A 22,966-nucleotide genomic window follows, 5' to 3' on the forward strand; every position below is an offset into this window, starting at 1 on the left:
TTTGACAAGCACTGTGGCATTTGGACAAGAACAAACTGGGAGGAGGGTAGAGAGAATAGTGCAACAATGAATGAATGGAAACCCAAAATTTCTGTAAATGTTTATGAAAATTAATAAAATATAATTATAGAAAAAAAATTATGACAAACTGACAAGCAGGTGGTGGTCAGGGCCCAGGCCAGACAATAAATGGCAGAGTTTCATTTTGCTGTCTCTAAAGCACCCTAATCCCATTGTTTCAGCCAGTGTGTCAATCTTCCTGAGTATCTCTCCCATTTTCACTCACCTTTAAAAAGTATAATATCCTTCAATAGCAATTGGTTCTTCCTAGTGACATTTCCAAGTGAAACGCAAAAGTTAACTATCTTATTAGATAAGATGTGATACTTCATTGTGGTTTTGATTACCTTGTTCTTGATGACTAATAACCTAGTGGTAAGAAACTGTGCTGCAATCCCAAAGGCACCTGCCCCTGAGAACCCTCTGGAGGGTCAGCTATGGGTTGGTTCCAACTCTACAGTACACAACAACAACAATGGTGGCATAGACCAATGGTGGCTAATTTTATATAACAGTGTATGGGAATGATTGTGTGAAGCATAATGTCAATGAAGCAAAGTGGCATGGGGGCAGGAATCTGCATAATTAAATAAAGAGAACTGCAAAGAAGGTTTCAAAAGGTGACTGAAGAAAACAAAACAATGTATTATAACAAAATGTGCAAAGACCTAGAGTTAGAATACCAAAAGGGAAAAGACACTCAGCATTTCTCAAGATAAAAGAACTGAAGAAAAGACCAAGCCTTGAGTTAAACAGTGGATTCCATGGATGAAATATTAAACAGCACAGGAAGCGCCAAAAGAAGATGGAAGGGAATACACAGCAGAGTCACAGCTCCAGAAATAATTGGTTGCTAGTTAATCACTTTAGAGGAGGTATCTTATGATCCAGAACTGAGGAACTGAAGGGGATAATCAAAGCTGTACTGAAGGCATTGGTGAAAAACAAGGCTCCAGGAATTGACGGAACACCAATTGAGATGTTTCAGCAAATGGCTGCCATGCCACAAAAAGCTTGAGAGTGATTTAGCATGCACCTATCGCTCTCTCCCTGTCAAGAACAAAGAAAAGTGAAGAAAATAAAAAACATAGAAACATTTCCTTCCAATGACTCATGGGCCACACGAACTTCAACCTCCACTACCCTGAAGACTAAATACCCCAGTTACCGCTCTGAAAGGGGTCACAGTGCTGGGTCCTGGACAGAGTAGGGGGAAATGTTCAAAATTACAAAACTGGCTAGGCTTGGCAGTCTAATATTGAGAATGGTGGGACCCCTCGGACTATGTCTTTAGGAGCCCATTAAGCCTTAGAATTGGAAGAGTATTGTTACAATGTGGGGACTATAATTAATGCTGTAGAACAAGATCTGTGAATGACTGAATGGAACTTGGTTTGTTTGGGTTATTTTTCCTTCTTCATTGGCAGCCCTGATTGATGTTCTCATTGAGATTTTCTAACTTCAGAGTTTATATTCCTCTTTTTTTTCCTTGAGATTTTAACGAAAGTTTATAAAGAACTTGGATTTCCATTCATTCATTGTTGCACATTTTCCTCCTTGCCACCCTACCCCCAGTTTGTTTTATTTCTTTGGGAAAAAAGTTCTTTCATTGTTAGACAGTCTTTCCCTCCCCACCCCAGACCTTGTTCCTCTTGACCATCGTATCAGCAAGAAATGCAACAATAATAGCCCTCTGGAATTTGGAATTTGACTGCATGGCAGGCTCTTTTCTTTTTCATTTCTCCCAGTTGGTCATTTTTGTGTTTTGGGGTTTTTTTCCCCTGTAGTTGTTGTTATGTGCCGTCGAGTCACCTGCGACCCTATGTACAACAGCTCTGAAGCCTGCCCCATCCAGAGCCAGTCTCACTGACTCGGACACACCAAGCTCTGTTGCCCCAGTTACTGTATCAGTTCTTCTCATCTGGGGTCTTCCTCTCCTGTACTTTCTCTCCACCTTTCCAAGCATGATGTCCTTCTCCAAGGACAGGTCCCCCCTAGCCATGTGCCCAGAGTATGAGTCAGAGCTTCAAATTCCTAGCTTCCAGAGAGAAACTTGGTTTCACCCTTTCCAAGACAGACCTACCACCTGTTTGTTTGCTTGGTGGTCCATGGTATGTTCGAGATTCTTCTCCAGCAACACTTTGTCCAGCTCTCTGTTGCATAGCAAGTAATTGTGAAGACCATGGCCTGGATCAGGCAGATAGTTTATCTGTTGTGGGTTCTTTTTGGAAAGGAATGCCAACTCAAATTTTACAATAAGAAACTGGGACACCTTCCTGTCGATCCTACTGTAGAGCCTCCATGTCCAGGTAGATCATGTAGCTGCTGAAACTGCACAGTTCAACTTTCATGGTTGTGACCACAGGGAAGCAGGAAAGATGGTGAAGAGCTAGTTAGAGCTGTCTTGGTGGTACCTAACAACAATCATTATGTTGAACATCTTTTCATGTGCTTATTGGTCTTTTGTCTTTTTAGAGAATTATCTATTCAAATCTTTTGCCCTTTCTTCAGTTGGATTAGTTATTTACCTTTTTATTATTGAGGTTTTTGTTTGCTCTGTTTTGGCATTTGTTTTTATTTTTACATGCTCTATTTTTACAAGTTCCTTACCAAATGTGTGATTTTCATAAATTTTCCCCTATTTTATAAGTTGTCTTTATTTTTTATCATAGGGTCCTTATGAAGCACAAAAGTGTGTTGGGTTTATTCATTGTTGCTGTTGCTTTTTGATAGCATTCTGGATCTTACCAGGAAAATAATCATTCTTTCACCATTAAGTGTGATGCTTGTTGTGGGTTTTTCATGGACATCCTTTATTGGATGTGGAAACTCCATTTAAAACAGTAAAGAAAACCAACAAAACTAAAACTTCTCTTAAAGATACTTTCCATGCATCTAAACATTGAACAGTGATTGAAGATGACAGAAGAGAATCAATGACTTTGAAGTGTAGTGTTGGAAAACAGTACTGGACATCCCATGGACTACCAAAAGAACGAACAGATTTGTGTTGCAGAAGGTGCTTGAAATTTTGCCTCATATGCGTGGGGCATATTGTTAGGAGGTCAGTCCTTGGAAATGCACATCATGCCATGAAAGGTGGAGGGTCAGAGAAAAAGCGCAGGACCCTCAGGGGGGTTGATTGATACAGTGACTATAACAAAGGGTTCAAGTATGTCAGAGATGATGAAAATGGCACAGGATAGGCCAAGGATCTGTTGTTCATAGGGTCACTAAGAGTCCTACTCAATGGCACATGATAACAATAGGAATCTTGGTTTTATAGCACATAATGTATCTGGTTACTAACCTTTGAATCTACCAATAGCTCTGTAGGATAAAGAAGAGCAGTCTGCTCTCATAAAGATTTACTGCCTCAGAAACCTCATGGTCTCTATGGGTTGAAATGACTTTGCTGTCAGCGTGAGGCTGCACCAGTGGTGACGACAGCCCAGGCAGTGTTTCATTCTGTGGTATGTACAGTCACAGGGCATCGGGGCTGGCTCAACAGCATCTAACAACAGCAGCAACACATTATGTCATTTTTGCTAGCTTTGTGCTTCATTTGCTCTTATTTTTCCAGTTTCTTTCTCCCTCCTTCCTCTCCTCTCTTTACTCATCCCTGAACAAAAAGAATGTTTTGTTGGTATAAAAAGAGCATGTGGGAGTGGCCATATCTGACTTTACCATCTCCAGAGAGGGAAACTGTCCCCGTCAACAGCATCAGTAACACAAAACCAATTCCCGTGAGGTCAGACGTCCCCCATGCTCCCTTATCTCTTTCTAGTCATCTCAACACCAATATCTCTGCTTTGCTGAGGAAAAAATCTGATGTGATAGCTCACAGACCAACTGAACCATTTTAGATACATCAAAAGTTTATAATCCAGGTTAGTAGTAGAATACAATCAGGACAGCTCTTGAAATGTGCTCACAGGCACCTCAGCCTTGAGCCTCACAACTTTAGGGCAGTGTTAAAAGTTCTCAGTGCTGCAGATTATGCACCCCCACCCACCCCAGTTCTCCAACAAATTTAGGCAAAGGCTTATAGTTCCAATTCCAATGATATAGCAGTCTTAAAGTCCCAACTCATGTCAGGTCTCCGTTTCTCTGTCTCATAGCAGGTCTGTTTCTCTGCTGTGGCTGCTATGGCAGTTGGTCCTATAAGCCCTCTTGCTTGCTCTTTTTTTGGTTGTGATGTTCCTTTGCTGGTGGTAGGGAGGTCTCTCTCTCTCTGTGCTGCTGGGTTGCTCAATTTAATGGCAATACTAGCCAGTCTGCTTTTGAATTTGTAGATATCCAGTCCCCCTGTGGTCAGGCTAACAGGCTGCAATCACATATTCCCACTCATCTACATTGCAAAGTCAGACGGTGACGAGGAAAGTCATGTTAAAAGTGAAATTCCACAACTAAGATACTTTTTCTTAGCATTTTTTTATTTGCGTGATCAAAGTTTACAAATCATAATGGTTCTTCATTCAGCCATTCATAGACATTTTGTTTTGCAGCATTAATTAGAATTTAGTAATTAACTTATCACAATGTTTAATCAAATCCTTACTGCATATTGCCTTTCTCTTCACCCGACTTATCTGTTTATTGATCTTCATTCCCCTCTCCCTTCCTCTCATAATGATTAACCCTCCAAGATTGATTCTGTGTGTAAAATGAGTATAGGCAGCATGAAGTTAGCCAAATCTGGCTTCTGCTAACTCCACAAAGGGGAACTGTCTCCGTGAGTAACATCTGTAGTACAAAACTAATTCCTGTATGACCAGGCCTGGTTTCATGTGCTCCCACTCGTGCTGTTACTAATTCCAACATCAGGCTTACTGCTCTCCTAGGTCTAAAATCCATTGTATTGACCACACAGGCTTCACAGAACCATACTCACAATTATGGGGCTTATTAGGGAAGTTAACAAGGTATAATTCAAGTTGAAAGCAGGATACAATCTCATAAGTCCAGACAGCTTCTCAAATGTGGTCACAGGCCCTTTGACCTTCTGCCTCATAGCTTAGGTTAGTGTTACAAAGTTTCCTTAGTCCTGCCAGCTGTGTCTTCCCTCAGTCCTCCAGCAAGCTTGAGTGAAGGGCTTTGGCTCATACCAGTCTCTGATTCTCTACAGAGGCTGCTGCTGCTGCTCTTGTATAGAACCTGGTTGGACTGGTGTGAGAATCTCTGGCTCCGAAGGATGCGATATGCTTCCTCTTCCTTGCTTGTGTTGAGATTCCCCTTTTTGCCTCTGAAACCACCTGATTTAAACCTAGTGGGATGAAGAGACTAGCCAATTCCCTTGCAACAGATTAGCAAATCCAGATTGTGTGATCTCACCCAGTTATGTGGCAAAGTCAAAGTCAGTGGCTAGGGAAGCCATTTTTAACAATAAACCCTTGGTACTACACTGTTTATACACCTTTCCTTAGCTGCTTACATTTCTGGTCCTTTGTTGGTGTACTGTTGCCTAGGGAATGAATGCCCTCTGTTTTCCTCTGCCCCATCCTGCTCCAACTGCCTCTGGGTGGGTACAGCCTAATGTACACACAGTGTTGGCGATGATCCCAGGAGGACTTGCCCTTTCTCTGGTTCTTACTTCTAAACTTCTAGTCATTCTGCCATTTGGCTTGTTGCTGCTAGTTTCTTAATTGTACTCCACCAAGATCTTTGTGCTTTTGGGGGTTTTGTTATATATTTGGTTTTTTGAACCTTTTTTTGTTGTTTGAATAAAAGCTCACAGAACAAATTGTTTCCCATCCAACAATTAATACTTTTTTTACATTAGTTGCAGTTCCCTTAATGTAACAGCTTTCTTCTTTCTTCCTCCTTGCTTTCCCTGCTTCTATCTGTCCTCCTTTCTTTTCCTGTGAACTTTGATGAAGGTGTGCACTGCCCTTTGGATCTGTGTGATTGATTGTTCTGAATAGTACATTACTCACAGGTGGTTTTGTTCACTTTATCAAACCAGAAAATCAAACTCACTGACATTGAACTGATTTTGACTCAGAACGATGATGCTTCAGGACAGAGAACTGCCTCCTAGGGTTTCCAAGGCCATCAGACTTCACAGGAGCAGCCCGGCTCATCTTTCTTTCACCGTGGTTTCAGTTAGCTTAACCCACTGTTCCCACCAGGACTCTTTGTTCACTTTCTAGGCATGTTTCTAGTTTGGCTGTAAGAGGTGGGTTCCGCTCCAGGTTTGAAAGGTGCCTAAGGGGAGCTCTGATGGCCTAGTGTAAGAAGCTGTACTGCAGTCTCTAAGGCACACAGTTCAAATCCACCAGCAGCTCTGCAGGAGAAGGATGGGCAGTCCCCTCCCATGTGATTTACTGCCTCTAAAACCCGCTGTAGGGTCAGCTATGGGGTTGATTCCAACTTGAAAGTACACAACAAAGTGCATGGTCTCAAGGGAACCACCAGTCAGTATCAGACCAGCTATATTTTTCTCTCACTCTGTCCAGGACTTTGTATTGCTATCCCAATAAGAACAGGTAGTAGTGGTAGTCAGGTACCATTTAGTTCTTCTGGTCTGAGGTGAGTGGAAGGGAAGCTGTGGTAATTTCCATGTTTTTAACAGCTCTTTTAGGTACAGAATTTTCCACACTGTATTCCAAATGATGTCAGTCTCCTCACAGTAGTGTTAGGAAGCTTTTCATCATCCAGGCCTGCTTCCCTGCCACCCTCATCCCCTGGAAGAACCTTGTGTATTGTACAGGAGCAAGATGAGACAGCAGCCCACTTCCCCCAGATTAACACCTCTACCAGCTTAATTGGATACTGGAAAGAAGAGAGGAAGCCCCTGGTCTTATTAGTTTACCCCTTCCAGTGTGGGACGGGAATCTGAAAGTCAACTGCAGTGCATGCAGCCAGGCAGCAGTGTTCTTGGCTGTAGCCCCAGGTAGAACATATGCCCTATCAGTAGGGAGAGGGAGCCTCAGCCTGTCAGCTGTACCCACTCAGAAAGGAACCTCTGCAATAAAGGTTAGAAGACATGCAGGAAAGACTGGTACCCTCAAGAGAATTTCTAAAAATCAAGAATGATTAACAGAGATTATAATTCTCTTTTTGATTGATTATTGATAAAGAATCAAGAATTTTATTACAGAGATCATGTAAGAAGAGAACTTTATAAAATATGGAATCCTTGGTGATACTTTTTTTCCCTTTTTTTTATATTGGTTTGCAAACAAAATTAATATGCATTGTGTTTCCTTTATATACACTATGTTTCATGCATTCCTTCATTCTCTTGTCTTTCATATAATCATTTCCAAACACTTTTATAAAATTAATCACCATTGATCTATGCTTACTATCACCCCATCTTTTTAAGTCCTCACTGGATCTTTCCTAATTCCTTCACTGCCTCCCTCTAGCCACTAACCTCTTCAACCCCATGATATCTAACCCCCCTTCCTGTTGACACTTTAACCTGTTTAACATTGAGGAAGCTCCAGTGATCTGGTGGTAAGGAGTTGCACTGCCAAAAGGCATCTGTCACCTGCTCCATTGGAGAAAGATAAGCAGTTTCCTCCCATATGATTTATAGCGTCTCAAAACTCCCTGGAGGTTCTGCTATGATATGTTCAAACATGACTGAGTATAAGAACAAATGTGAAGTTTGATTGGAATCAGGACCAGAATATAAAGGGCCAAGGATTAAATAAATTGAGGCATGAGTGGAGAATGCTCTTGGAAAATTAACCCTTCAAAATTATTTTTTCAAATAACCAGTTTTTTTCTTTTTCTCTTCTCATTCTGTTCATGTTGTCCTGTTTGTTTTCTCCACAGGCGAGACCTGGAACCCTTTCAAATTACAGTACCAACTGAGGAATGTACGAGAGCGAATTGCAAAGAACCTAGTAGAGAAGGGTATTCTAACCACAGAGAAGCAGAATTTCCTTCTGTTTGACATGACCACACACCCAGTAACCAATACAACGGAGAAGCAGCGACTAGTGAAAAAACTGCATGATAGTGTACTCGAGCGGTGGGTAAACGACCCTCAGCGAATGGACAAGCGAACACTGGCGCTCTTGGTACTAGCCCACTCCTCCGATGTGCTTGAGAATGTCTTCTCCTCTCTGACAGACGACAAGTATGATGTGGCAATGAATCGAGCAAAAGACCTTGTCGAACTGGATCCTGAAGTGGAGGGGACAAAGCACAATGCCACAGAGATGATCTGGGCCGTGCTGGCAGCCTTCAATAAATCCTAAAGCCAGCAGGTGGCTTTCTCCTTTCCCCCTGCTGGCTGGTGACTGTCAGAGACCTCCATCACTGCGTTTGGTGTGATGAGATGGTTTTACATCACAGTTTTTCCTTCTCTTAAGTCAGACATCATGATTTGAGGCAGGGGCAACATCAGGGCTTCTCCATAGGCCACAATAAATCTAAGTAGACTTTATTTCACCCTGTACTTCCACTCCAGTGGAAAAAATCCAGGTGAACACACATGTGCCAGGGAACGTTTTCCTCCCATCTTAGCTTAGTTTCATCCAGTGTGTTTCAGGACAAGCAGGAATATGTGATAGGGTTTAAACGTCTCAGCCGCACAATGTGAAGGAGATGAACAGCAAACCGTTTCTTAGTTTTTTAAAGTTTGTTTTTTATCTTAAATATGTGGTGGTTTCACAGTCTTTGCTATGTAATGTGCTTTATTGACATAATTGTTTCCCAGAGTAAGGGCTGTGAAACAAAATGAATTTTTGGAGAAGATCTCTGAATTTCTATGTCAAGCTAGTGATTTTCTCATTTTTCCTTTTCTACTGGTGACAATGTCATAAATTTGATTACGTGATTCTCCTAGCCTAGAACCAGAAATATATTCTATACTCCCTCTAAACATCTGTTCTCTCGCTTAGTGAGGCGAAAGTCTAACTGAAAAATAAATGAATAAAAATGTATCTCAACCACCTTTTCCATGTGGTCAGCATCAGAATTTGTAAGGAAAGGACATGGCATGAGAATTTCTATTCTTTAGCACATGATTGTCTTGTTTACTGTAACTATTTTGTCTCTGCTCTGATTAAATTGAGGGAAGTTAAGTTTCAGTTGGTAAACAGAAGCACTCTGCATACAGGAGAGTATATCTCAGCTTGATCTTATTGGTCCCTTTCTTTGGCTACCCACATGAACTGAGAAATTCTGTCTATATATAAGGATGCTGGGGTTTTGTGTATACTTAATCCACAGACCAGACATCAGTTTTTGTTTAACTGAATAACTGAACTCTCTTTCTGGCCAAATCTCTCAAACCTTTCCATTTTAGCAGGAAGAGTGGGGAAGGAGGGAAAGCTTTATTAAGAAAGAACCTTTTTAGAGAAGCATTTTTGTATCAAAAACAGCCTGATATGAAGCCCAGTTATAAACTTCATTTCCTCCCCTAACCTTACTTAGCTACAAAAAAATTTCCCAATTCAATTAACATTTTTGCTTTTTCTGTTTTCACTCCAAATATCTCTTAATTGACTAGAGATGCATAATATACTGTGAAGCAAATTGAAGTGCGTGAGGCTGACTTCCAGTCTCATTCAAGTACAAAAGCCAGTCCATGTTGCCTCGACCTGATGTAGCTTTTCATTGGAACAATTCAGCATGAATTGAAACCAGGTTTTCCTGTAGAAAGTTTCAGCTTGATGATGGGGTAATTGCTGAGTTCTTTCTTACAACTCTTGCTCAACATTTATTTTTATATTGTATTTTAGTAAGATTAGAATATCTTCAGTTTGAATCTGCCTAATGATCACTGCCAAACATCTCAACTAATGCCTATTGCCCTCACACTTCTGTATAATAAAGGTCTGTTCTTGGCTCTCTGGTTTTTCGATGTTTACAATTGTAGTTATTTTACCTGGAAATAAAAACTTTATGCATAAGGGCCAGTAATATTTCCATACTATTAACACAGCAGCCTGTCTGTTTTGTATTGTGTTGCAAATGAACACAAATAATAGGCTGGGGGCCAACATACATCAATGCTAAGATGAACAGTATCCTCCTCAATTAAAATAAGTTGCCTAATTTTACCATTTACCAGTGTCTCTCTGGAGACTAAGGTGCTCCTGATACAGGCCATGGTATTTGCAATCGCTTGTTATGCGTCAGAGAGTTGGACAATGACTAGGGAGGACAGAAGGAGAGTGGATGCTTTTGAGCTGTGGTGCTGGAGAAGAGTACTGAATGTACCATGGACTGCCAGGAAAACAAACAGATTCATCTTGGAGAGGATTAAACCAAGCTACTCCTTGGAGGCAAGGATTCTGGGGCTTCGTCTGACATACTTTGGACATGTTACCAGGAGGGACGGGTCTTTGGAGAGGGACATCATGCTTGGGAGGGTTGAGGGACAACGCAGGAGGGGAAGACCCTCTATGAGATGGATTGATTCGGTGACTGGGGTAATCGGGATGGGTGTGTCAGAGGCGGTGCGTTTGGTGCAGGACAGAGCAGGGTTTAGGGCTGTTGTGCATAGGGTCGCTATGAGTCGGAAACGACTCGACGGCACATAACAACAACAACAATTTTACCATTATTCACATAAGAAAAATGAGTATGTTTTCTCCTGTTACTATCTGTTTGCATGTGATAATATGGATTTAGCCAAGAATTAATAAGGCTTAAGCTCTAAATTTAGGTAACATACCCAACTATAACAGAATTAACACAACATGAAAAGATAATGTAAACTATGTAATGGCTCATTGACACACCCCTCCTCCTCTTGTATAATCTACAGCACAAGAATTAAGAAATCTATTTCTTAGCACTGTTTATACTTCTTTGTTTTTATTTAAGAAAAGCACTATTCCCCTAAATGTGATGCAAAAATCTTCCTGCAACAAAATCACCTTTATGGGGGAGGAAAAGGAAGAGTTCCTTGTTAAAGTGCAGGGTCCTTATAAAAAAGAAACAGGTTGTGGATTTAGGACCTGTTATTTAAACAAATTCTCTTAAAACTTGCACCTTAAAGTTTGAGAGCAGTGCTCTAATTATTGGTTATCACAATGTTCTATTGTATGGATCTTCAAAATACACTCCCCATCAGGTCATTTTCCCAGTCTCAGTGGCTGCTACATGCTAGGCCAAGTCACTGTCCTCTAACCTGAAGTAAAAGACTAATTGGCTTCCTCTTGCTACTGACACTCTGGCCCCGCATTGCAGCCATCTCCTGTCACTCCCTTGCTACTACTATCCGATGACTGCCCAACACAAAAACAAAATCCAAAAACCTTATCATGTCTTAAAGTGCCAAAAGCAATCTGATCCTTGCCACCATCTCTCTCATAACACCAGAAACGTGCTTCAGGAGCTTTCCATTTTTTTGTCTTCCCGTGCATGAACCAGTTTTCCCCAAGATAACCACTTGGCTTAACTCCCTAACTCATTAGGTCTCTGCTCAAATATTTGAAAAAAGTGTTTTCTCATCACCCTATTTAAAGCGCCATCTCCTACCCAGTCACAAATCGAATAATTACTGAGCACATCTCATGTCTTCCCTAGACATTCTCATTTTTTGTGAAAACCCACTCTGATCAAAAGAAGGTTGTGCTTATCTAATCTCATTTTAAGTTCCAGCCTTCCTAATGCTCAGTAATTTAGCTATGTCATAGATAAATGAATCAAGATAAGAGATAAATTAGCACCTAGCAATCAACTAATGAGATTTCACTCCTAAACAGAGGTCCAAACATTTTTAGCAGCTTGAATCCAGCACCAGCTCCAAGGGAGAATGTCCCTCATGTTACGATTTATAAGCCTTAGAAACCCAATAGAAAGTCACTAAGAATTGGAAAGGGCCCTAAGAGTTAAGGAGGTGCACTGGCAACCCAAAAGCAAACAGTTGAATCTACCAACTGCTCCAAGGGAGAAAAAGAGGGCAAATCTCTCATGTAACTTACAGCCTCTGAATACCCTCTGGAGAGTGTTCTGACATAATGACAAGAAGTATGAGTCACTTTTCTGATGGTTCGAATCTGGTGGAGCCATGGGAGAAAGATGGGCAGTCTCCTCCCATTCAATTTACAGCATCAGAAAGCCAATGGAGAGTCAGCTATGAGTGAGTTTTGACTCAGTGAGAGAATGATAGTTCTGTATTACTCTTAAGCAGAGCTTGGATGGAGTTGGACATCACTTGCCTGGTGTTTCCCAAAAGAGCCTGTTCATCTAGATATTTAATCTCTTCATACATTTATATTTGGCCACCTTAAATGACCAAATCTGTACTCTACCAATAGTTTCTGCTTGCTTTCCTCATAGAACAGAACTTAACCTGCTTTGTTCTATCCTTTATATCCAGTTGGGCCATATTTACAACTGGGATTAAAAGACATAAAATTTTGAAGGGAGACACTATGTTATCTAGATGACTGACCAAGAAGCCTAACAGGCTTCCCTTCTCTCTGCACCTCCCATTTTTCTACCTCCTTGCTCCCTCTCCTGCAAAACTCACCCACCCCAGAAATACTTCTAAGTGGACTGGTCAGCCATCTCTTTGACTTGACTTTAAAGGTGGAAGGCCCTCTGATCCTAGTCTTCAAGTCTATTGATAGGACATTACCTTTCATCAGCATCTATTCTTTCGGGTTAATAATTTTCTCTTTTTGATTGACTATCAAAAGGAGTCAACTGCTATCACAGTTCCCAACCCTTAAATAGGTGCTAAGTAAATTTTCTGTGGTTTTCTCTATTGTCTTCCCTGGACCAATTATTTCCACAGGTAAGCAAAGCCAGTCTTCTTACTTAGCAAGAGTTTAAAATTATAGTTGTTGTTGATTGTTGTTGACTGCCTTAGAGTTGAGCATGACTGATAGTTGTAGAGGGGTTTCAGGTCTTTTGTTCATAGGGTCGCTAGGAGTCAAGTTCATAGTTTCTGGAGTCATGTTGTTTAGAAAATGTATGCCACTCCTTCCAAAAATTTATAGTGGTGGCCTGATATTTTCTGGGTAACATATTTACATTTTAACCAACATAGCAGTGCTATGCCAGGCAAAAATTCAGAGAGGCTTTTCGGTTGTCAGGAAAAATTGTGAAAGTGTTTTACAACTTTGTAAACTGAGAAACTAATATATGTGATTCTTGTATATGTTGCTAGTTGACTATGACTCACAGTAACCCTATGAACAATGGCTCTTACAACACACCTAACCTTATTGCCACAGTCACTGTGTAATCCATCTCATCCAAGGTTTTCCTCTTGCTGACGTTCCAGCCACAATGTCCTTCTCTCCTGACAACATGCCCTAAGTATGTCAGACAGTTTCAAAATTCTTGCTTCCAAGGAATAACGTTTTGCTTTCTCCAGGAGAGACATGTTTGTTCTCTTGGCAGTCCATGATATGTATGCTCAATACTCTTCACTAATAACTCAAAGACATCAATTCCCTTTCTGCAATTGAAAAGACTGTAGCTTGGCTCAGGTGCACCTTACTCTTGAGACTGACATCGTTCTTTAGCACTCTGTAGAGGTCCTTAACAGCAGTTTTTTTTCAGTGCAACTCAGCTTTAGATTTGCTGACTACTGGTGCCAACGGTGTTGATAATGGATCTGAGCAAGATGAAACTTTAACAACTTCTTATCCAATAAGATACTTCCATCCTGGAGAAGAGATGATTCTATACATTGCTTTTGATATTGTGGATATTAAAGAGTTTTGTATTTGTAGTAGCAAATTCTTTTCAGCATTCCTACGGGAGCTCTGGTGGCTAAGGGGTAAGAAGTTATACTGCCAACTCAGAGGCACAGGATTTTAATTCACCAGCTGCTCTGTGGGAGAAGGGTGGGCAATTTCCTCTAGGAGGCAGTGCAATTTACTGCCTCTGAAAACTTGCCGAAGGGTCAGCCCTGAGTCAGTACTGACAGTGCATAACAGTAATTGTCTATTATACATCTGTCTTTGTATTTTCCTTTGAACCAGTTTTAATATATTGCTGGTTCTTATTAATGTAATAAACTTTGAAACGTGTTTCTTTTATATGTGTGAGTTATCATTTAACCTTTTAAAAAGTTATCTCAAGCTCTATATTATTCTGATCATTTAGATAGAAGACTAGTCCTGAGAGTGTAAATTTGTAAAGGAAGCTAGCTAGCTACAAAACAAAATTTGTTTAATCTGCTAGTATTCTCAGTCTGGTCCATCAGAGGGTGCTAATGGCTTGTCTTAACTCCAGCAGCACAAACTTTTTTAAATGGTTAGTCTTCTGTAGAATGTTGCTTGAACACGAATGAATTGGACAGTATTTGTTTTTCACAGACAGACCTGAAAGGATGTGAGTTCACAGGCTCTCACCCTCAAGTCTCAGAATCAGCAAAACTCCTCCGCGCCAGGCGGTGGAGCCGAAAGATGCCTGAACCCACAACAGCAGCAGAAACACCAAAAGCTAGCAGCCAGCTTCCTAACATTCCCCCACAGGTTTTCAATTGGCCCTTGTCCCTCACTCTCTTTGCATATTGGTGTTACAGCTTGCCCGTCGCTTTTATAGACTCCACCTTTAGCCAGTAACTATTGGTAAATCGTTACGTCACTGCCCCATCTACCCTTCTCCCATTGGCTTACATATGAAGGGGCGGTCGCAACGTCACGAGCAGGGGCCGCCATTTTGACCGAGCAACCCTAGTGACAAGAGCCGAAGCAGCAGCGCAGGTTGTCCCGTTTCCCCTCCCCCTTCCCTTCTCCGGTGGTTTTCCCGGGCCCCCTACACTCCAGTCCCGGCCCCACCATGTCCCAGAAACAAGAGGAGGAAAACCCTTCGGAGGAAACCGGCGAGGAGAAGCAGGTGAAATTGAGGGGGTGCGGGCTGGTGAGCCGGGGGCGGCTATGATAGGGCGGGAGACGGTATCCCACCAGTGCGGATTGGTCGCCATGTTCTCTGGGTTTGCAGGGGTTGGTCACTTCTTGCGTCACGGAAGTTGAGCTTCATCACGGCCTTCTATTTGGGCTCTGGTTGGCTGAGTCGATTGTCAGTCAATGCCATGCCCTTCCTGATTGGCTGTTAGGCCTACCGCTCAAATCTTTGACGCTGTACTGTAATTGGCCATATTCGGGCGCAGGGCGGCTGTTTGGAGACTGGGTGAATGAAGGGGTTTAGATGCAGGTAGCTGGTGGGCCTGAGATGTGATATTATCGGTTAGTATGACTCTAAATGACGTGAAGACTAGGCTAAGACCCGCATCCTCAGGTCACGGGAAAGACGTTTAAAAAGGACTAGCACTGGGGGAGGGAAGAAAAGTAATTATTATGGTTAGTTTAAGGGGACAACTTTGTCAGAGCCCCTATTTTTATGGTTGGAAAATGGTCGGTTTGCCTGCCTTCAGTGCGGACCGAACAAGATTGACGAGGACCAGAACTCTGCACAGAATAATAAGAGGTTAAACCTAGAGAAAACGGGGGAAAAATCATGATAAAAGACATAACACAGCGTCAGTTAAACCACCGACGATTTTAGGGTGAAAATATTTTAACGCCAAAGAAACCCTTTCGGGCCAGTTTAGTACTGAACTCAGGGACTCCTGAAATATACCAGGTGTTATAGCTATGTGATTTTTTTAAAGAAGAGAGATGCAGCTACACTAAAAAGAGCTGCAAATTGGCTTCCTGTTCTTTTTTCAAAGTAACAAAAGAAAAAGGTAACAGGACAATACATAAAAAGCAAGAGTGAGGTCTCCCCAGTAGAAGTGAGAGTCCTGCAGATTGATTCAACTCTTGGTATATTTCCCAAACTTCCATTATTTACTCCAAAGAAAAGTGTTAATATTTTGGTGCAAACTGGCAAGTAAATATTAGTGAAGTCTTCCTTTCTCTGAGGTTAAACACTGTCCTTTTCATCTCTAGTTTACTTATTACCTTCTTGCTGTAGTTTTTGTGGAGATGTTGGAGCAGTATTATCCCCATTACTCTGGTAGAAATTTTTTGGCAAAAGCCACATAACCTACTCCATACAGAGATTTATCAGAGGCTTTCTTAGACTGAATAAGGAGAGAACATCTCAACAAAAAGTGATCCTCCATGATTTCCTCATATTTGGCCTGTATTATATTTTAGAGACAACCCAGGAACCCCCCCTACATGTCTTGCATTGCCAATAGGCCAGGCTAACTCCTTGCCTTCCCAACCTTCTGGGCTGTGATTTATGGCCTGCTCAGTGCATAAAGTCTTATGTTTATGAGTGTTACCTTTATGCTAATACTTACAGGTAACAGGGGTGATTCACTGGGCATAGTATAAGAAGCAGTCTGTCTTTCCTTTCTCAATACAGTCATCTTAAGCTTTGGGATTTGAACAAAGATCTCCTTTACAAGCTAAAGTGAAGTGGAGATAGTATATTTATAACTAGGTGGATCTCAAAAGGGTTGCCAGGTATTAGAAGCAATCAGTTCTCCATTTCTTTATTTTGGCCTATTTGTTTCCTCCAGGATACGCAGGAGAAGGAAGGTATTCTTCCCGAGAGAGCCGAGGAGGCAAAGCTAAAGGCCAAATATCCAAGCCTAGGACAAAAGCCTGGAGGCTCTGACTTCCTCATGAAGAGACTCCAGAAAGGGGTATGGTCACAATACCTTAACCTCTTTGTAATCTAAATGTGCAATGAAGATGATCCTGTAGAGGTTCCAACTGAACAGTGGAAGGAAGCTTTGTACAAAGGTAGAAGCTTGAAAAGAGCAAAGCAGAATATTAGACTCCTTTTCTGATTATCAATTCCCCTGTGAAGTCCCCTATTGAAAATAAAGCTTAAATCATGAGCATTTGTGTAGATTCGGGAGGTGATGGAAGAAGGATATTAGAGACTAGAATGCTTACCACTGCAGACATTTAACTATTTGGGGAGGGTTAGAGAGAGGGGGTGTTTGGGATTTTTTTTTGTCCCTCTCTAGGTAGACTTAAATTTGGGAGTGCATCGTTTCAGAGAAAGGTCAAACCATCAGTCCTGTAGAAATCCTCAGCTTTCAAGAAATAGATTCCTTCAGACCCTTCAAGCTATATAGCCACTCCCATTAACTATATTACCTCAAGAGGCTTATTTTTCTTGTCCAGAGTGATTTTTATCTTCACCCAAGAACAGTCTACCCTCATAGCCATCTATCTCTTAACAGATTTCCTAGTCTCTGGGGGTACCTAATTCTGAGAGATTATAAAGCATTCAACTGGAATGTGTTCCTCTGTGTGGATAAAAATGGAGAGTGAAACAGATCCCTATGGAGAATCCCAGTTACTGCGTCTTAGTCACAGATGATAATGTGTTGCTGGTTTGCAGCTTACCTAGCTGTAGGCAAGGCAAGCGTGGGCAGGCTGTCACAGTCATGGAACATGTGTGGGAGCAGTGGGAATCAGAAGGAAAGCACATTGTCCTCATCAGCAAGCCTAGTTCCTATTCCTGATCTGAGAATAATTTTTAATTTTGAAACTGCTGTCTGGTGGTTTGTTTTTTTTTTTTTAATTATATTTTATTACTGTCTGGTGGTTTATCCAATGATTGTTAAACCATCCCTAAACCAATCCATTTATATATCTTAGTGCTTCCTCTGCCTAGCACCAAACTGATTACTTTGAACATAGTAGCTCCTCAGTAAGCCTTTATGAATAAAGTATTGATAATATTTACTTTATCCTATGTTGAACTCAAACTCATTGCCATCTAGTTGAAGCCAACTAATAGTTGAACCTCCCATGGATTTTCACAGACAATAAACCACAGATGAGATTGCCCCTCTTTCTCCTTAAGTGCAGCTGGTGTATTCGAACTGCCTGTCTTAGGGTTGGCAGCATGGCTCACTACCCACCATGGCACCAGAGCTTCTAATACTAAGGTAATACGTAAAAGAGATGGAATATTTACTCTAAGAAATTGCTTCCATATCTGAAAAAGTCAGAATACATTAGGAAGAAGACGTAAGTACATATAATTATTATATGACATGTGTATGTGAATAATCAAGAAAGGTTCCCCTATCCCTGGCCGTATACCCCAAGGAAGACTTCTTGAAAGAGCCGAATGTGGGTGAGGATTTATAATGGGTATGAATCTCCTTGGTTTTCAAGAAGACCAAAACTCCCGATTCACTTTAACCATCCCTCCTTTCTCCTAGCAAAAGTACTTTGACTCAGGAGACTACAACATGGCCAAAGCCAAGATGAAGAATAAACAGCTGCCAAGTGCAGGACCAGACAAGAACCTGGTGACTGGTGACCACATCCCCACCCCACAGGATCTGCCCCAGAGAAAGTCCTCACTCGTCACCAGCAAGCTTGCGGGGTAACCTGGGCCCCCTGTCCTCCCCTTCCTCACCCACTGGACTTTTATATATTGTAGGCAGGGATGGAATGGGCACTTACTCAAACCTCAGCTTGTTAGCCAGAGATGACTGTGATTCCGTCGGGGACTGAAAGTAATGTGGGTTGTAGAGGGGCTCTGAATTAATTTCTTTGCTTAAACTGAGATTTCCACACCCTCACTATAGCCCAGCTAGGGACCCAGAAATAGAAAAGACTAGGACTGGATAATGCTGCAAACCCTATTTGGTATGAGTAACTGGGGAGATAAGAATTCTGCTTTTGAAAGAAAATACCCAAAAATTTGTTAAACATCAGTTCTAACATCTTAAAGGTTGACCTGATAGAATTGGAAAAGGTACATAGAATGAGATGTGTTTTCTGTGCTTCTAAATGTTTTGTCTCTTACACTGCTATTGCTTTGTGTTTCCATTATGGCAGGTTTTAAGAATTCTCAAAAATCTTTGGCTTGCCTAAAACTACAGTGCCCATTTTACATCCTTTATTCAGTCAGTATCTCTCTTAGAGTTTGCTCTGACTCTCAAGTATCAGAAAGCTAGAAAAATACTATACACAGAAAATGAGCACCTACCCTCTCCTAGAATGTTAGCATGGAAAAGTATCATGGGATAGTGGAAAGGGCGCTGATTAAAGAGTTAAGATCTCTGGCTTCTAGTCCTGCCTAGTCTTGTAGAACTGCTATGTAACTTTGTTCAAGTTGTCTAGCCTATCTGGATTTCTATTTTCTCATCTGTAAATTAGAATCGAATTATGACCCTAAAATCCTGTAGCTCCAAGGTGAAAAACTCTGCATTGTAAAAACTGAACGTGAGAAAGGTCCCATAGGGAGCTTATGCTTGGAAAAATACCTAAAGGAACTGTTTGAGGGCTGTGTAGGGAGAGAGAAAATTGACATTTGGGAGCTATAAAGTCAAGCAAGAAGACCTTGTAGCTGTTATAACCTTGAGAGCCACAGAAAATAAGTCTTAAGAAGCTAGCTATGGAAACTCCTTGCGTCTGCCTCCACCCACTTTTCCTGGCCTATATCTGGACCTTTGCTGCTAAAAAGCTATTCTGGCAACAGAACTGCTGTGGGCCTGAGGAAACATGCTCAGTCATGCACACAGGGAGCCCCACATTTCCAAGGTAATCAGATGTTAGTTGTGTTGTTAGGGAGACAAGAAGAAAAGGGATGAACTGTGCTGGCCTTCAGGGCTTAATGCTACTGCAGAGCTGGAACAGCAGGTTCTTGAGAGATGATTCACCCTGGAGGGAGCTAGGGAAGGTGGTTAGTGAGGAAAGGAAGAAAGACGTAAGATTTTGCTTTCCTGGAGCTCAGTAACTCAGCTTTTGGGCAAAGATAAGTGACAGTGCTGATTCATGAACAAGTGGAAGAAAGAGATTATTGGCCAGCACTTGGCATCACTAGATGCTTTATGTAGAATCTTACTAAGTGCGCCCTTCTAGTTAAGACAGAAAGGACTAGGGTGAGACCTACCTGTTCAAGAGAGCCCTCTCCCCTGACATATTCTGGCATACTAAATATTTGGCCTGGTTAAGAATGAATGATGAACTTGCTAGTGTGCATGAGGCGTGGGATGGGTTGTACTACACTCTTTCCTGTCTGGCTGTTCAACTTTCCAGGCTGTCATTCAGATTGGATAGGGAAAAGTTGGTGAGGAAGGAATGGAGAGCACAGGATCCCTGGACTCCCTGGCCCCCAAACTCCTTGACTGTCACTTGTAATTGTATACAATTTTTGTGTTTCTTGATCCATTTCTTCATGCTGTCTTCCTTAGTCTAAAGTCCATGTGGGAAGGGGAAAATGCTGAACATCCTTGTATAGTTTCAACTGTCCTGGCCATGTTGTACATAGATATGTCATGTTATTATATATATAAATATATATATAATTTTGTACGTTTTCTTCATCTCCGATCTTCTCGAGTTCTGTATTTTTTTTTTACTGTCTGAGCTGCCTTCTTTATTGTTAGCCTGAGACCTCACAACTGACGATCACAATGGAATTTAGTTTTTAAGGAAGGAATAGAAAAACTGTTGGTTGCGATATTTCTCCACCTGGTCATCTTCAGGCTCAGAAAACAAAGAAACAAGCTACATTTCTATTTGCCACCTATTTTCACAGCATGAAGTGCATAGTTTCCTTACCAAAAAAGGGTCATTTCATAAAACAAATTGCTTTAATTAAACCTGGATTGTTATTTTCTCCATCCAAAGCAACACGTGTGTTGTTTTGCCCCTGGCCTCCACGCTGTCATTCACTCCCTCGTCACTGTGCTGTACTCTACTGCTCCCCGACACCGCAAGGAGGCCAGGCTGTGCCTTTGAGACCCGACCTGTTCTGGGCCAGGCAGTTTACAACCCTGAGAACCTACGGTTATTTTGGTCTTTGTCTAAAAAATTGGTTGTCTTGGTTTTTCATGGTTATCTCCAAAAATCTAGAGAACATTTTGTTCTATGGATTGGAAAAGACAAATCCATTTTCTCCCTCCTTGACTTTTTTTATTTGGGTGGATTTGTACTCCCTTATGGGTGGATTTGAGGCCTATACTAGATAGCTAATAAATACTAGTTGTGGATGAGTGATGGGTTAGGGACTGGGATGGAATGTAGGGTTTTGTCCCTATTACTTGACATTGTTTTATTCTGTTCTTCTGTGTTCGTCTGCAGTGGCCAAGTTGAATGATGCTGCCCGGGGCTCCCGCCAGATCCTGAGACGCTGCCCCCCTGGGTCCTGTGCTGGCTCCTGCCCCTCCCTGCTTTTGCAGCCAGGGGTCAGGAGGTGGCTCGGGCGCGGGCTGGAGAGGCAGAAGCCCCTGCCCGTCGGTGTCCCAGCGCATGGAGCCCCTTGGGCTGAGCACCAAGATCTTGAACCTATTTTACCTTTTTTCCAAAAAACTGTTGGAAGAAATTTAAATCCTGGGATTGGGATTGGGGTTGAGAGGGTGGGTAGGGTGGGAACATGTCAAGGGATATGAACTAGGGCTTGGAGATGATAAAAACATTCCTGACTATCTCCCTAACAGTGTGGCTGGGGTGGGGTGGGATATGGGAGAAGAACCGGAGTGGATTAAAGATGAGAGGTTGCAATTCAGCTCTGTAGGAAAATTACTTTTTTGCTGGGATATGACTGGGAGTCTGGTGTCAGATGAAAGCAACTGTCCATCTAAATGTGACAGACAGACAACCCCTCTGATTCTACAGAGCAGGCTGAGTGAGCATCAGTGTTGTTTGTTCCTGGAAGCACACTGTCCTCTTAAACTAGATATGCTGTGGGAGGGCACTGAGTATGGGGAATCTCAGAGCACAGGGGACATTTTCAGTATTCTAAATAAAATTTTAAAAAAAGACCCACTTTAAAAAAAAAAACCAACCCAGAAATATTCTCAAGCAGTTGGTGTGTTTTATTGGGGTTTGGGATGAGGGGGAAAAACAAGGCTGAAAGCACTATTTAAGAGGAAATTGATATGGAGCCCTGAAGAGTGAAGGAATGACAGTACTGAATCTAAATGACTTACTGATTCCTAACCAGCTTGATTAGAAACTCACCAGCTTAGTTCAGGGTAAGCAGAAGAATCCATTCTTTTTTTCCTCTTCAGCTTTCTGTTCCCAGTTTCCCCTATCTGGAGGTGATACGTTGTTATGTGCCGTCGAGTCTCTTGCAACTCATAGCGACCCTATGTACAAACAGCCCTAAACCCTGCTCTATCCTGTGCCAATCACACTGCCTCTGGCACACTCATCCTGATTACCCCAGTCACTGAATCAATCCACCTCATAGAAGGTCTTCCCCTCCTGTGCTGTCCCTCCACCCTCCCAAGCATGATGTCCCTCTCCAAGGACCTGTCCTTCCTTGCAACATGTCCAAACCATGTCAGACAAAGCCTCAGAATCCTTGCCTCCAAGGAGTAGCCTGGTTTAACCCTCTCCAGGATGAATCTGTTTTCTTGGCAGTTCATGGTACATTCAGTACCCTTCTCCAGCACCACAGCTCAAAGGGGAGGAGATATGTAGCCTTTAATAATAAACTGTAGGGAATACAAGCTTTCTGCTTCTGGCCAGCAGGAGGCAGAGTGACCTCTTCGGTCATGGTGTCCCAACCGACCACACTGGAATGTTGCCACTGAAAAATTAAAAGCTGCTTGTGTATATAATGAATAAAAGAAAACTACTGAAAGAAGCAGGTCACACCCATCTCTCCTACCCCCAAAATTTACACAGATTGTAACTATTTTCCCTGTTTGCCAGAATGTAATTAAGAAAGTTGATAGTACTGATTACTTGTAATTGGCTTCTCAAATGAATATGCTTCAAGGATGATAAATTGGTCCAGGAGACACCTATCTCAGAGACCTCCCTAGTGTACTGGGGCAGTAACCCTCTAAACTGCAGAAAGATTGGCTTGACTTTCTGAATAGACAAGGAATTGAGATACTATCTAATCTTTGAACAGCATGTGATTTACTGAGTGAGCCAGGTAGTACAAAGACACATTAAAAGCATTCACTGCCATTAGAGCAAAAGAGCTCTGTTGCCTTAGAGCTAAGGAATTCTGCTTCCAACACAAAGGTATGCAGTTCAAATCCACTAGTTACTCCACAGGAGAAATATGGGCAGTCCCCTCC

The 22,966-nt window shown here is 41.9% G+C and overlaps 2 protein-coding genes across 2 annotated transcripts in view; both read left to right on the forward strand.

Annotated features, from left to right (window-relative positions):
* Positions 1-8,276, forward strand: part of GOLPH3L (golgi phosphoprotein 3-like) — a 68,020-nt gene extending 59,744 nt beyond the window's left edge. Inside the window, 1 exon segment of the mRNA XM_006900129.1 lies at positions 7,849-8,276. Within this exon segment, the coding sequence (XP_006900191.1) occupies positions 7,849-8,276 (428 nt within the window).
* A 6,350-nt stretch (positions 8,277-14,626) lies between these two features.
* Positions 14,627-21,259, forward strand: LOC102866852 (alpha-endosulfine-like). The gene is made up of 4 exons (XM_006900130.1): positions 14,627-14,832; positions 16,469-16,594; positions 18,137-18,303; positions 21,012-21,259. The coding sequence occupies exons 1-4, from the start codon at positions 14,776-14,778 to the stop codon at positions 21,025-21,027; spliced, it is 366 nt and encodes a 121-aa protein (XP_006900192.1). The 5' UTR covers positions 14,627-14,775; the 3' UTR covers positions 21,028-21,259.
* Positions 21,260-22,966: the final 1,707 nt, after the last annotated feature.

This window comes from Elephantulus edwardii, unplaced genomic scaffold (genome assembly GCF_000299155.1).
Source record: "Elephantulus edwardii isolate Elephantulus edwardi_28Jun2011 unplaced genomic scaffold, EleEdw1.0 scaffold00273, whole genome shotgun sequence".
Taxonomy (NCBI): domain Eukaryota; kingdom Metazoa; phylum Chordata; class Mammalia; order Macroscelidea; family Macroscelididae; genus Elephantulus; species Elephantulus edwardii.

Coding starts and splice junctions, on each gene's coding strand:
- LOC102866852 (XM_006900130.1), top strand. CDS start 14,776: ATGTCCCAGAAACAAGAGGAGGAAAACCCTTCGGAGGAAACCGGCGAG. Junction 14,833..16,468: donor AAACCGGCGAGGAGAAGCAG/GTGAAATTGAGG, acceptor TGTTTCCTCCAG/GATACGCAGGAGAAGGAAGG. Junction 16,595..18,136: donor TGAAGAGACTCCAGAAAGGG/GTATGGTCACAA, acceptor CCTTTCTCCTAG/CAAAAGTACTTTGACTCAGG.